We start from the raw sequence: 15195 nt of genomic DNA on the forward strand, positions 1-15195 counted from the left end.
TTTTTATTTGATTTAACTTTAGAAGAAAACTTCGTCGACTCCATCATCAAAAAAATTTTTACTTTTTTAACGTGTTTTATTATTTTAATAAACAATTTTACAATTTGCGTGCACAGTTCCTATGTAAATTTTTCCCTCATTCGAGTTATAAATTTTGCCACCAGATGGTGTATGCCCATTTGACGGATCCCACAGTAGTAGTTATAGCTTCTTTCTTCCTGTTTCTTCTTTCAGTTTCTTTCCTTTTCCCTAAGGTCTGCTTCATCTTAGTCCTGCTGTTATATTTACCTTACTTTTCGTTCTTTTCAGTTCTAAATATTTTAGATTTGTGCCATTCATCCATCTGCTTTTTTGTAGTCTTTCGCCTACTTTTACTGTCTTATTTTTTTTTTTTTCATACATACTTTCCTCTATTTTTTTCTCTCCTTCAACCATCAGTCTCTTTCTTTATTTTTCTCGTTTGTATCTATTTCCCTAGAGGTCCTTTTCGATATCTTTTCCGAACTATAAATTCCATTGCTTCTTCTCTATCTCTAAGTATTGTGTGATCGATCCTTCCTCATTAAATGTTAATAAGGATGTGATATACCTGTGAGATGGCCAATTTATGTTGGATTAAGTGCACTCTGCGTTACAAACGCTCCAATTTATGTTTGTTTAAAAATTCCGTTTTATTTTTTGACCATCGCATCGCATACGTAACGTGAATTTTGTTAACGTACAAACAATATTTGCGCTCGTTTATTTGCTCGTGTCCTTCCAGGAAAAGCTGCTCCAACTATTAACGTCGAAAAAAGCTTTCGACTGTTGATAATAACGAGACACTAATTGAATTCGACCGTACACGTGGTTCAAGCATACGGCTTTTAAGGGTGAGCATATTTTTTGACCGATGAACTTTATTTTTTTTTATAATACAGAAAGAGTAAATACAGTGGTACAAAGTCGTTGCAAATCGAAGCAGAAAAATACGATTCAAAGGTTCCACAATTTTCAGTTTTCTCAAGAAATAAGATCAACTGCGAAAAACCTCTTCCTTTTGAATTTTTTAAATTAAAAAGTACCGATGAGTAAAAGAAAAGATTTTCTTGTTTCCACTGGAATTCTACTTCACATCAATAGATCTTTTGAATGATACCACCCGAAAAGGCTTTAAACTCCTTTGTTATTCATATATTATTCCATCGGAAATACTAAAAACCGAATATTGTTTTCAGATCCTGAAAGTAATAGAGAAAGACCAACCAACGACGAAATTAGCGGTTGAAATTGAAATATTTCTAAACTTATTTTATCAAAATTAAAACTGCAACGTGTTTAAATGATGTTTTGCTTTCTAAATCTCTACCAGGAGAATTTCAATTTCAGGCGATTAAAAATAAAATAAACTCGTAAAGAAACTTCTCCATTAGACGAAAGTTATTTCGAACACGTTTACTTATCAATTTGGTGACGCGATAGCATGCAAATTTAGTTTTCTTGCCGTTCGTAGTGCCCGAAGTGCAATATGCAACAGTCGCTTGGGAAAGTAATGAAGTTTTTAGCAGAATTTATGCAACCTGCTCATCAAATGTAAACAGACACCACTTAAACTGTTAATCCAACAAGTTATTAAAACGTGGATGAAGTTTCTAACTACTGCTTCCTCCTTCTCATTTTTGCAGTTGCAATAATCACTGTCTTCTTTGCTCTAAAGGCAGTTTAATCTTCGTTTTTGTGTGTATAGGTAATTGAAAATGATTTTAAAAAGATACAGGGTGTACTCTGAAATATAGCCCAGCAAATTTACTGGCCAGTGCGTTTAGTGTTTAGTGCTCGTTAACAACAATTTTGCTCTAAAAGTTATTAAAGTTGCTTACAATAAAAAATTCCTTAAAGTCTGATACTCACGCGCTCGTTTGATATACTACTACCAATAGACAAAAATTTTTAAACTCTCCCCAGTCTCTCAGCCTCATAATTCGAATCCTTAATATCGAGAGCCTAAATCTGTTCAATCAAAGCCACTATTGGGGTTGAACCCCTTTGCCTGAGTTTCGTGTATAGTCCTGTATGTAGTAAAGTTTGTGAACGAAATGTTCTCAAGTCAAAATTTTTTATGATGGATATAGGGTAGATGGATGCTGAAATATGGTAGAAAAGTGATTTCAGTTGCACCCTTAACTTTTTAACGATTCATCAACTCAATTCGAATGGAAAGAACTTCTAATTTCTACTCAAGATTATCCAACTAAAATATTTCAGAAAGATTTGCAATGCTACCAAACCAGTCAAATATTAATGTTCCTATCTCAAATTCAAACTCTTTCAGTTCGAAGACGTTATTGGCATTAATGAATAATGATCAACTATTCCAACAAGATATACACATCTGCATATATGTACGTACATGTAGAGGCGGGAATGGGAAAAGCTTTCCCCATGGGAGAGAGGGGGGTAAGAAAAGCTCCCTACGGTAAATGGTTTTAAATTTGAAAGCAGGCGTATTCTTTTATTGGATACTGTAGTTTAGACTACTTATAGTGTGAAAAAGCCTCCCTGATTCCTTGTNGTTACCTCGCTCTGAGGCGTTCCATTTAAGGCTTGAAGTGCAAGCGGGAGCGCGGAACGACCGACAAAGAGGCACAATCGCCCTCCGCGTTCGGCAGCGTTCGACATCTGTCTCTCTCCTACTTGAGTGAGCGATGCGTCCGAGTGGACAGCTGCTATACAATAATACATTTCCATTTACCTCCTTGTCTATATACAGTCTCTCGACAGTTTCTCTCAGAGAACTCCGTAAGACCCAACATTTTTATCTCGGGACGTCATACCTGTCTCACCAGTACAATATGGTGGCACACCAGTACAATATGGCGTCGATTCATGACATCATCAGCATTGGCTAACATGCTAGGTTATATTTCTAAACACACCCACAATAAATCTTGATAATTTAAAATTGGTAAAAAAACAGATCTCAGTTAATATCCTGCAAAACGTAGAAAGAAAGGAATTGTTCTCTTCCAAATCCCGTTTATTTGTTCTGAACCCCTTTTCCGCCGATCTAGTTGTCTTTAAGGCTGTAAGATAACAATGTCGTGGAAAAACGCAATCTCGTCCTACGCTCCTACTCCTGAAATATTTACGATGACACAGGAGTAAAATATTAAATTTATTTACGCCAACAAAACAAAAGCGCCTGCCGGTTGAAAAGCAAGAAGGTATTCGTGTTGTGCGTTCGAATATATTAAATAATGATACCGCCGGCGCTAAGAACGGCGCATTACCGACCGATGTTTTGACTCTAATTAATTTTCTTTGAAGTTAATTCCACGATAACGAAATAACAGGCGGCAAAGCAGAAATTATATTGTTAATTTACTGTCACCGTTCAATTCAACAACTCTTTAGGGGAGTTTAATTGGGTATTACACCACCGAAATTTGTGATTTAACCGAGTCATTTGAAGCAGATGTTCAATATTTAAATCCGTTCGTGTTGTAACAGACCAGGACTCATTAAAAGTTACAAGTCGGTTTGATACGTTTAATTATTTAAATATTTAGGGTGGGTTTGAAAGAAACTGAAATTAAAGCCGGTCTAGTAAGAGTAAAGCTAATTTGTCCACTGTTACTCTAATAACTGACAAGAAAACGGTATATTCCTGGATTAAAACTACTATTTTATAGTATAACTAGACGATTTCTTTATACCTGCTTGCAAAATATTTGAATCAGGAAAAATGAATTAAGATTGTTAAGAAAAAATTTAAGAAATACACATTATTGACACTATATAGAAAATTGGATTTAGAAGGAGTGTTTCTTGAGAGTGCTTTAGGGGTTCACTAAGATTTCACTCCCAAGGGGATAAAAAGGTAAAGGTGGTAAAGTTTCTAAGGAGAAACATTATGTTTAAAAGGTACGCACAGAGGCAGAAAGGAAGCGGTCATAGGTTGGGGGGTGAACTTCTAGATTCTAGAACACTTAAGTGTACGTGAAGGAACAGAAAATTAAAGTGATAATTTGTGGATAACGGATCTGTCGGAGGGGCAAAGGGGTGGGACTATGAAATGTCCAGTGATGAAGATTAGGTAGATAAGGGTTGGATTAGGTTGTTAGTTTCGATTTACCATCTTCACCCCCTGTGCCACCATACTTAAACAATAAGCAGAAATTGTTTTAAGACCGGTTGGACACGCATCTTGTTTATCCTTATCTAGTCTTCGCATTTCCCGCATCCTTAACTATTTGTGAAAAGTAATCTAATCTTGGTCTACTTCTACTGCTTTTAACTCCTGTTTACCAAACTATTTCGCTTATTCCTTATTGTTCTGCTACTTTTTGTAATACCCCCTCATTCCTAACGCTTTCTATCCATGATATCCCCATTATTCACCTATAACACCACATTTTTTGACGTGACAACGTCTTATAATTCGATGGAGCCGGCTGCACGCACGAAAAAACATGACTCGTGCGGCATTACCTCGCTCTGAGGCGTTCCATTTAAGGCTTGAAGTGCAAGCGAGAGCGCAGAACGAGCGACAAAGAGGCACAATCGGCCTCCGCGTTCGGCAGCGTTCGACATCTGTCTCTCTCCTACTTGAGTGAGCGATGCGTCCGCGTGGACAGCTGCTATACAATAATACATTTCCCTTTACCTCCTTCTCTATATCCATACAAAATATCTATCAAACAAATAAAATTAAAATTTTCTTTTGAAAAATGAAACCATTCCATCAGTATTTTCTTATGACGTTGTCACGTTCAACTATCGTCAGTAAACCGACTTTACAGACAACCGATTTTTTTGTCTTTTCTTTTCCGCTGCTCCCACTGCCTACGTTTCGCACTCGTACAGAGCCAGACATACATCTTTTCAAATTTCTAAATTAATCGTTCGCAAACAGTGATTATGATAAATAGAACGTTAAGTTTTGTCCCTGTTTTGTTGGAGTATTATAGTCTCGAAACATAAAATACTTTCACATTCCAAAAATAGTAAAAGACAAGGCAAATAATGGAAACGTTCTAAAAATACGTTACATTAGTAACATTTTACATTAAACTGGACCGTACGTGGACACACATAATAAATAATGTTCATTAAGTTCGTATATTCGCCGTAAGCGGAGGAAAAAGTAATAATTCTCCGGAATTATTACCGCCTTTTTTTTTTCGTCCACCTGAAACAGTTTCCTTTCCTCAAGAGAGTTTTAAAAATATCACTAGCAACGGCGACAATAATAAACTGTATACGGTGTGGGATGCGCCAGTGTCAACTCGCCCTCCCACATCCCGAGAGATGTAATAACTTTCCAAGTTGAAAGCGTTCATGAGAATCCACTGAACGAACCCGGAATCACTGCTTTTTGAATTTTCGATAATACAAATGTAAATTTCAAATAAAACAAAATTTATATTTGTTGTCAGTATTTCTGAGAATAAAAACAGGTGTCTTCATACGAATTAATCAACTCGACGGTTTTTCTTAGGTCAAAAAAGGTTATTAGAATAAAGTTTGGTGTCTGCTTTACAATCATCGTGGAGAAAAATGAGATCTCTTAGAGATTTATGAGTGCAGAGGTGTAGGACGGAAGACCTCCTCCAGCATCTTCTTTTTAACCGAGCGGCATGGCCTAGAGGTTTAGACCATTGCTTAGCATTCTGGAGGACGCCGGTTCGATTCCGGGTCCCTCTACCTTGGTCCAAGTTTTTCTGTGGTTTCCTTGGATCACTTAATCAAATGCTTAGTCAGTAATATTCCACAGATAATCTTTCACTCTCTTCTGTCTTCATTTCGTCCGTCTCAACTTTCTCATCCGAACTGCCACCCAACCATTCCCACGATTCCTGAAAGCAGGCTGAAGAGGCTCTTCCGCCCTACCTTCCGGCGTAGTCCGGAGGGACTGCCCGCCCACCAGCATTACTGGCTGGTGGGAATTAAACACCCAAAAGTTTTTTTTCCAGCCTCTTCTTAGGAATCGTAAGACTGGTTAGGTGGTGGTTCGTAAAATGGATGAGAACTGACAGATTACATGGGATGTAATTGCTACTCTAACATTTGCTTTAATGAACCAAAGAAACTATGGAAAATATTGAAGTTGCTTCCTACCGTGACGAGCTTCAGTAAACTTACTGGTCGCGAAAGCTTTTACCAATTTGTCAAAAGCTTCAACCTTTATTTTTGTTAATATATTACGTAGGAGTATATATTTTTTGTTGGAGTCGTCATACTCAGTGTTTATGTTAGAAATAGTTTATGATCTGATGCCTAACAAGAGTATTATTTAACTTGATCAATATTACCATAAGAATAAAAGGAATATGGAGAATATAATGGGAAAGGTCGTTCCGGCCGAATAAAGTGTTCAATTTAAAGAAATGGAAGGGCGATGTTATACAAGAAAGGAACCGATGCGTGGGTACCTGGGTCGATTTAGATGCCACAGCGCGGGCCGTGGTGGAAATGAAAAAGTGGAAAGCGAATGGTCCATAAGGTATTACGATCGAGCTCGTCAACAATTGAACTGAGATGTCGTAGCAAATGATCACAAACTCAACTGAGACTACCGTTTTATTTTTAACATCACAAAGTCGTAAAGAAGTTCTTCTTGATTATGCGTTTCCGGAAAAATGGAAGAAGAGAAATTAGAAGTGAGGCAGAAGGAAAAACATAAATTCTTTCTAATGATAACTCAAAAACTAATTTTTTTTCTGGTCTGATACATGGTGCCTCGAAAACAAAATGGACTTGGAGATTTGAAATTTAGAGAAAATATACGCCAAAAGTACTCTATTCTGATTCGACGGGACTCGAAGATGCGATCAACATCATTGGCAAAAGATTAGTATGCTTAGATTTGCAGATTATATAGCAGTATTAGCATTTAGCAAGGACGAATTGAAGATGGCTTTAAATAAAATGGAAGCGGTATTGACAAAACAGTATTGTATGAAAATAAATAAGTGTAAAACAAAAATACTGTTATGTAAGGGAAGAAAAGGTAGGGAAAGAGCGAATATAAAGATAGATGAAATATTAGAAGAATTGGGTGATTTTAGGTATCTAGGAGGTCAGATAAGTCAGGACGGAAGGAGTAGTAGGGATATAAAGCAGCGGATAGCGTAGGGTCAAGTCACCTTCAATAAAAAGAAGTCACTTCTATGCTCGCGAACGGTTAATTTAGAAATTTGTAAAAGATTGTTAAAGGTGTACGTATGGAGTGCGGCGCTGTACGGATGCGAAATATAGAGGGTGAACGCGGCGGAAAATAAAAGGTTAGAAGCGTTAGAAATGTGGTGTTACAGGCGAATGATGAGGATACCGTAGACAGAGAAGGTCAGAAATGGAGAGGTATTAGAAAGAATAGGAGAACACAAGACATTATTGAAATCAATAAGAAATAGACGAGATAGGCTGGTAGGGCAGCTTCTCAGGCATGAAGGTTTATTCAGAGACATATTAGAGGCAGAAACGGGAGTTAGAAGGGGTAGACCTGGATTGGATTACTGTTAGCAAATAGTTTAAGGATGTGGAATGTTCTAGTTTTAGGGAAATGCGAAGATTAGCTCAGGATAGGAAAGAGCCGAGGTGTGTGTCCAATCAGTCTTAGACTGACGACCTTATGATGATGATGATGAAGTACTCTATTATGTTGGATAAAGCATGAGATTAGGTTATGGTGGGATTTTGTGTAGGTAGCTAGGGTTTCCCCGATTCGTATGTGTGAATATCTATGCACCAAGTTTTTTATTGCCGCATGCATTATTTTGTTACGGTGTCATTTTGTCGTTGGTTATTTCATTGTGGTTATTGTATGGTTGGGTATTGTACCTATGTATGTATGCATGTGATATCGTGAACTACATAAAAACAAGGGCAACATCATTTTTGTGTGACATAGGATTATGAATGCAATTTTATTGTTCCCACTCCCAAAAAAGTATTTCGGCTAACTTTGTTTCACATATGCCTTTTTGTTTTTCTAATCTATACATTTCGTTTTTGAGTCGGTTTTTCACGAGCGCGATCCCATTGCTACGGGCAATACCTTTGAAGCCTTTATATCTCATTCCGTCCAGCTCCATTTAGTCCTTTGATCGACTGAAATAATGAGTGGATAAAATCCCAATAACTTCCCCAGAATGGAATTCAAAAATAGCTGTACAAAAATTAATAGTTTTATTTTTTGTTTCGGAATGGCAGGGACGTCTTTTATCCTGCAGTTTCCTGTTTCATTGAAGTTGACCTAATAAAGAAAAGTATGCTCTTTTTTTTGGGAAACCTTTTCCATGATCAAGAAACATTAAGGAAAACTAAACTTGCCTTGTATTAAAGGAAATTTCACATAACGAAAAGAAGATAACGTTGTAGTAATGTTCAACAAATTAACGTTATATAGTGAACCGAAATGAATGAATGAATGAATGAAGAGGGTTTTTTTTTTATTAAGACACTAATCGACGCTTTCGGCCTATAAGTCCAGGGAAAAACAATTCATTAACAGATTGCATTAGTTGCTTTTAATTGTTCTGAAAGAGCTTTCAAAGAAGTTTATACTTGAACAGTTAATTTATATTAACTGTTCTTGTGAATAAACTACTCGATGTTTTGAGAAAAGAATTGATATTAATCAAGCTGGTGAGTTTTCCACCAATTTAAAACTTTATCCGTCGGGTAATTATTGTTCTACTTCGCACTCTCGAGCTCATCAAATAATTAAATCTTTGTTTAAAATACATTCCCTTTCATCTTCTTGCTACAATGTATGCAACTTTTAGAATTTATAGTTGTCCTGACATTTCTATTAACTGTTCCCGCATGTCCCACGGCACAGTTACGAACCAAACACACAGCAAGTTTAATTAAGTAAAGTTGTAGCTCTGACCTCGTTGCCTACAAAGTTTGATTGGATGTTTTCGAAAGAGGGAAATTTAAATTTTCTCTATCACGTTGATATATGAAAATTTCAAGAAGATAATCAAATGTCAGAAAAAATGATTACCTACTTATCTCGAGTAGATTATAATTTATGATTTTTTTTAATTTGTGAAATTCTATTAAAAGTAACTTTATCAGACATGCGTAAAGAGAATTAATCTCATAAATTAACACAAATAATTAACATAAATAATATGCTAAGAATGGCAAAACGCTTGGATTTAACCAAAGAACACGGCAACATTGTCCAGAAGCTCAACCTGCTTCATCTAATACTCGCTCTGGAAACTTACGAGAAAAATTATACAGTCTGAAAGCGAGACTCGAGTCTCCGAAACTCATCGAGTCTTTCTGGTGTCGCTGAGAGAGACTGTCAAGAGACAGTCAAAAAAACTGTTTAGCGTCTGTGAACGAGAGACTCGAGTCGCTCATAGAGAGATCCTCATTTCGAATCCAGTCTCTGAACGAGAGACTCGAATCTGAACGAGAGACTCGAATCTGAACGAGAGACTCGAATCTCTCAATAAGTGGTGTCTCGATAGACATGGTTAAAATTTTCTAAGTTCAACATATTTCAGAGATCCCAGTCTTTCTACGAGAGACTCGAGTCTCTCAATTTTTCAGTTTTATTCATTCAGTCTCTCTGTGAGAGACTCGAATCTCTGAATTAACAATTTTATCGTTCGAGTCTCTCATACAGAGACTGTGAGAGATCCATAAAAACACCTAGGCAATAACTGAGAGACTGTGAAAAAATGTGAGAGACGCTCACAGAGACGCTGAAAGACTCTGAGAGACTGAAAATTTTTGTCTAGGGAAAATGTGTTTTTTTCCGTAAATCACTTCCAATTCGTGAATGAGGGAAGTGACTAGTTTTAACTGGATACCTTTCTCGTAGATTGTTTTATTCCAATTTCCTAGGTAATTCTGAGGTACGAATGTTTGTTGTTGGGTGTTGTAGTATCACAACTTGATGAATAGGAATGTTTCCAAGCCGTTAGTACGGTATAACACAAGCATTTATCTTCTAGTCGAGAAGATTTTCGGGTCGGTTACGGACTTACGATTGTATGTAGGTAACTACGGTTGGTTGGAAATCTAATTCGTTTTCTCCAACAACTTGTTGATTTTTATACTAGTGGAAAAGAACACGTCATTAGTTATCAAATAGAATGTAGTGAACAAAAAAACAGAATCAATGATGGAAAAAAAACGACCGCCATCTCAGATTAATTTACACTTTATGTACCTAAGGGTTTTATTAGAAATATAGAAGAGATTCTAATCTTTTAATGTAGTACAGGAAATATAATAGTAATACTAATGTTTTGATGTCAGAAGTACCTAGAACTCGTTAGAAGCTCGCCGTCGACTCACACACGCTCGCGTAAGTCTCACACCGCCTACACCATTCTTTTTGGTAATTGTTTCGTAATAAACTATTTAGCTTCATATCTATACTCATTAAGGAGTTCATTTTGATGGGCATGTATCATTTTACGTTCTTTTGAGAACATTCTTCGATATAGATGAGGCATTCTAATGATTTATTGTTTATTAACCAGTGGCCAATATTGAATAGAAAACGGAGTTGATAGCAGTAGATGATCGTAAAGCAGAAAATATAATAGAAGTGTTCATGTTCTAATGACAGAAGCATCTAATAGGTACTCGTCAAGAGCTCACCGTCGACTCAGACAATCTCGCTTAAGTCTCACACTGCCTACACCATTCTTTTTGGTAATTGTTTTGTAATAAACTATTTAGCTTCATATCTATACTCATTAAGGAATTCATTTTGATGGGCATGTATCATTTTACGTTCTTTTGAGAACATTCTTCGATATAGATAGAACATTCTAATCGTTTATTGTCTGTTAACAAATAGTCAATATGAAAAAACGAAGTTAATAGCAGTAAAAGACCATAATTATAAATAATTAATCATGTTCTGATGTCAGAAGTTCCTAGCACTCATCAGAAGCTCACCGGCGACTCACGCACGTTCACCTAAAAGCATACCGCCTACCATTTTTAATTCGTAATAAACTATTATATTTAACCCATTTATCCATGTTTTCAAACGGGTTAATAAACTATTTATCCCCATATCCATGCTTACAAATGGATTAACTTCGAGAGATGCATTTTTTTTGTGTATCCACTTTTGATATCATTCTTCGATATGGAAGTGATATTTTCGTCGTGTTTTGTTCATGATGCGGATAATATCGTATAGGAAACGAATTTAGCAACAGCAGATGGTCGTAATGCAGAAATTGTTGTGGTAACGCTCATGTTTTGACACCAGAAGTGTCTGGGGATTCACTTTACTACTATCATAAACTTTATTGCCCTATATAAGAGCAATTTATCTTAAGCTTTCGGTATATATTTTTCTACGGAATTTTACCGACAATTTGCGCGGATAGTAATTTTCATGGGTTAGACTCGCCATAAATGGTTTGCCCTACCAGCCCTTTAAAAACGTTATTGCTTTCCCAGAACAATATCGTTGATAACGGCCGTGTTAACAACCACCGAACAGGAAACTAATTGGACATTTAAGAGAAAATTAAATTGATAAGTTGGCGGTTTTGAAAGTTTGCTAAATTTCGACGACTGATATCCTAACTGTATCCAATTGGTTTTAGATTATCTATTTATCTTGCATCCTATACAAAAAAAATAGATTGTCTGTAAACTCGGTTTACTGACGATAGTTGAACGTGACAACGTCATAAGAAAATACTGATGGAATGGTTTCATTTTTCAAAAGAAAATTTTAATTTTATTTGTTTGATATTTTGTATGGATATAGAGAAGGAGGTACATGGAAATGTATTATTGTATAGCAGCTGTCCACGCGGACGCATCGCTCACTCAAGTAGGAGAGAGACAGATGTCGAACGCTGCTGAACGCGGAGGCCTCTTTGTCGCTGGTTCCGCGCTCTCGCTTGCACTTCAAGCCTTAAATGGAACGCCTCAGAGCGAGGTAACGCCGCATGAGTCATGTTTCTTCGTTCGTGCAGCAGGCTCCATCGAATTATAAGACGTTGTCACGTCAAAAAAACTTTTTGGTGTTTCATTCCCACCAGCCACTAATGCTGGTTGGCGGGCAATCCCTCAGTGGGAAGGTAGGGCGGAAGGCCCTCTGTAGCCTCCTTTTAGGGATCGTGGGAATGGGTGGGTGGTGGTTCGGCTGAGAAAGATGGGACGGATGAATGAATGATTATCTGTGGAATATTACTGCCCCAGGAGGCATTTGCCTAGGTGACCCAAGGAAACCACAGAAAAACTTGAACCAAGGCAGACGGACCCGGAATGCAACCGGCGTCCTCCCGAATGCTAAGCAATCGTCTAAACCTCTAGGCCATGCTGCTCGGTCATCTTATACTAGACCAGTACCTTAAAAATTTGTGAAAAGAAGAATCTCTCTGCACCTGACGGAGCCCCTAACATAGTACAGTTAGAAATTCCCAACAGATGATACTACTTTAACTACAACGTTTGCATTACTTTTTGATTTAAAAAAAAGGTAGTTGCCGACTGATTTCTCTAATTTTCTCTACGTCCTCTACGTTCTTTTAATTCGTTTCTCAATATCTATTCATATTATTCCCCCAACATTTAAAAGTGTACTACCCAAAATAGAATCCTTTCATCTTCAAAGCAGGACGCGTCAATATTTCGAATTAGATATATGGTAATAAACAAAAAGTAGGATATATATGCACGTGTGCTTAAGGAAAAAGGGCTTTATCTCTGAATAGTTCCATCAATATCCCACGCAACAAGTTCTTTAATGCGTAAGCTCGTTCTTTTATCGATTTCATTCAAAAAATTCGAATACGTACAGCAACGATTTGAGAACCCTTTAAAAAGGCAGAGTAAATATTTAAGATCAGCGAGGGTGTCCTGTCGGCTATTGTAACGTATATTTACTAAGATTCAGGAGAAAAAGAAAAAAACAAAGCACATAAATCGCACAGAATCGGTAACATTCTTATTTGATTCTTCCTTTGACCTTTGAATGACCTAACAATGTATTCATGCATATCTATTTTTAATCCCACAAAACACCAATCGTACATACGTGTGTGTGTGTGTGTGTGTGTGTGTGTGTATATATATATAATCTTTCCCCAATAACACTGAGAAAATAATAGCATATAATTAGCATGCACTTTATTAACTATTGATTATCGATAACGAAATATTGTGGTTGTTATGCAAAAGCTTAAACATCATTAACCTGTGTTCAACTAAGAAAGGACGTCCTGAATGAATTTACCATTATTTAAATAATTAGTAGCAATAGTTAAAAGTTGAATAGATAAGCAATTAAAAATGTTCACAAATGTTTCGGTGATTGGACTAGAGTAAAGAGATGGTGATGTTACAATCGATTTCTGGTAATACTCATCTAATATTGCAATAGAGGGGCACCCCGAATTCTAATTGGTAATTCGTGACGGGTAGACCGTTCATGATAATTTGGTTTTTTATGTGTTAAGCCAACTTTTATTGATCTATTCAACTAAGTATTCCATTGAAATTATTGTTTCACATAAAGACAATTTAAATATGTTTGTAAAAGTCAATAGTAATTATTATGTTTTGTTTCAGGAATGTTCAGTTTTTATATTCGAAAAGCGCTGTGCCGAAAAGCTTCACAAACCGAAACGAAAAGAAACCGTGACTGAAATCCTTCGAAGTTCGGTGCGTCAATTAGAGAGATTCCGACATCCGAAGATACTTCATGTGCTACATCCGACCGAGGAGTGTTCCGAAACGTTAGCGTTCGCTTCGGAGCCGGTGTATGCGAGCTTAGCGAACATCCTGGCGTTCCAGGAGAACAGTAACCATCAAGGAAGCGTACCGACGACGGGCGCCTCCCAGCAGCTTCCAACTCAGAAACCCCCAAATGCCAGAGAATATCATTTTCTGGATATAGAATATAAATATGGAATTTTACAGGTCAGAAAGCAATTATTCCTTCATTCTGTCGTCTTCGAATTATTCAGAAGATTCGTAAAAAGCCTTTCTATAATTTAGTAGGGAATGACGCCACAAACGGATGGCTTACCTTTCTCTGAGGTCTGATTTTAAGCCCGAGCTCGTTCTCGGTCCCTTAAAATTGATTTAGTAACCACAAACTTTCGGACTTTCCAGTTTTATGACCGTAATAAAGTTTGTATTCTTTCTTCGAACTCGACGCGTTCCGAATTTTAACAAAAGCCGATACGCAGACCCGGTCGTGTTTACAAAACGAAAACCTGATTAAAATGTCTTGCTCTTTTGAAAATTTTCATTTTCCCTTCTCAAAAAAATATGATAAAACCACAAAAATAAATAAAATAAATCCATGCTAGGTGCAGCAAGTATATATAGTATTAAGGCCTTTAAAAGATTACTATGTATAGTTACTGCAGGATTCAATAATGTTCGACAGGAGCAAGAACAAGTGGATGCTTCTATTAGAGAAGAACACTATTGAATCCCATATTAAGCAGCAACTTTCTCCAGATGGCGTTGTCTGCACTTATTTAATGGAGGAGCTGTCAGCGTGTGCTGATGATAACTAAAAAGCTTGACAGTTTCCACAGAATACTGGCCACCTAGAACTTATTGTTTTTTTTTTAAATAAGAGATCATTGAATTATTAACGTAAACAATAATTTCCTATAACTTGATTCAGAAAAACTTAATTAAAAAATAATTTGGTACATACCAGCAAAAAAGAGAAATAGACTTAGTACTTCATACCCTTATGTTTCTTAAATGAAGTCCCACAAGAATTTCGTTAAAAAAGGTTTTATTCTAAAGGACTAAATACATATTGCCAGTCGCCTGAGGATACACTCCAATTGTGATTTATTTACAATGCCTTGGAAATTCGCGATCCCAAACGTATGGAACACAGTAGGAGAATCAAAATCATTATTAAATATTATAAATATGCTCACATTCTATGGAAAAATAAGTAAAAAAAAATATTCAGTTTAATTTTAGAAACACATATTGTAGTACAATGATGTGGACGAAGTTTTAAATGAATTATTTATTGACCTGCTACTACATTATTATTTCAGTAACTGCAATCAAAAGGTATCTACCTGTACAGAATTCCAGAAACTAGCTAGGAATTTGATTTAGATCGAGTCCCAACTTTAAGCGGTTTCTGGAAAAATTAACAATTCACAATACAGAATATTTTTTTAACACTCGGTATGTATTGCATAGTAATATTTGATAAGAATGAGG

General features: G+C 36.5%; 1 protein-coding gene across 1 annotated transcript in view; it reads left to right on the top strand.

Moving 5' to 3' along the window:
- The window catches only part of LOC108732973 (SCY1-like protein 2), a 104585-nt gene that overhangs the window by 51502 nt on the left and 37888 nt on the right, over positions 1 to 15195 (top strand). The window contains exon 3 of the mRNA XM_025981151.1: positions 13558 to 13908. Within this exon, the coding sequence (XP_025836936.1) occupies positions 13558 to 13908 (351 nt within the window). The remainder of the gene's footprint in view (positions 1 to 13557; positions 13909 to 15195) is intronic.

Source organism: Agrilus planipennis, unplaced genomic scaffold (genome assembly GCF_000699045.2).
Source record: "Agrilus planipennis isolate EAB-ADULT unplaced genomic scaffold, Apla_2.0 scaffold1, whole genome shotgun sequence".
Lineage (NCBI taxonomy): Eukaryota > Metazoa > Arthropoda > Insecta > Coleoptera > Buprestidae > Agrilus > Agrilus planipennis.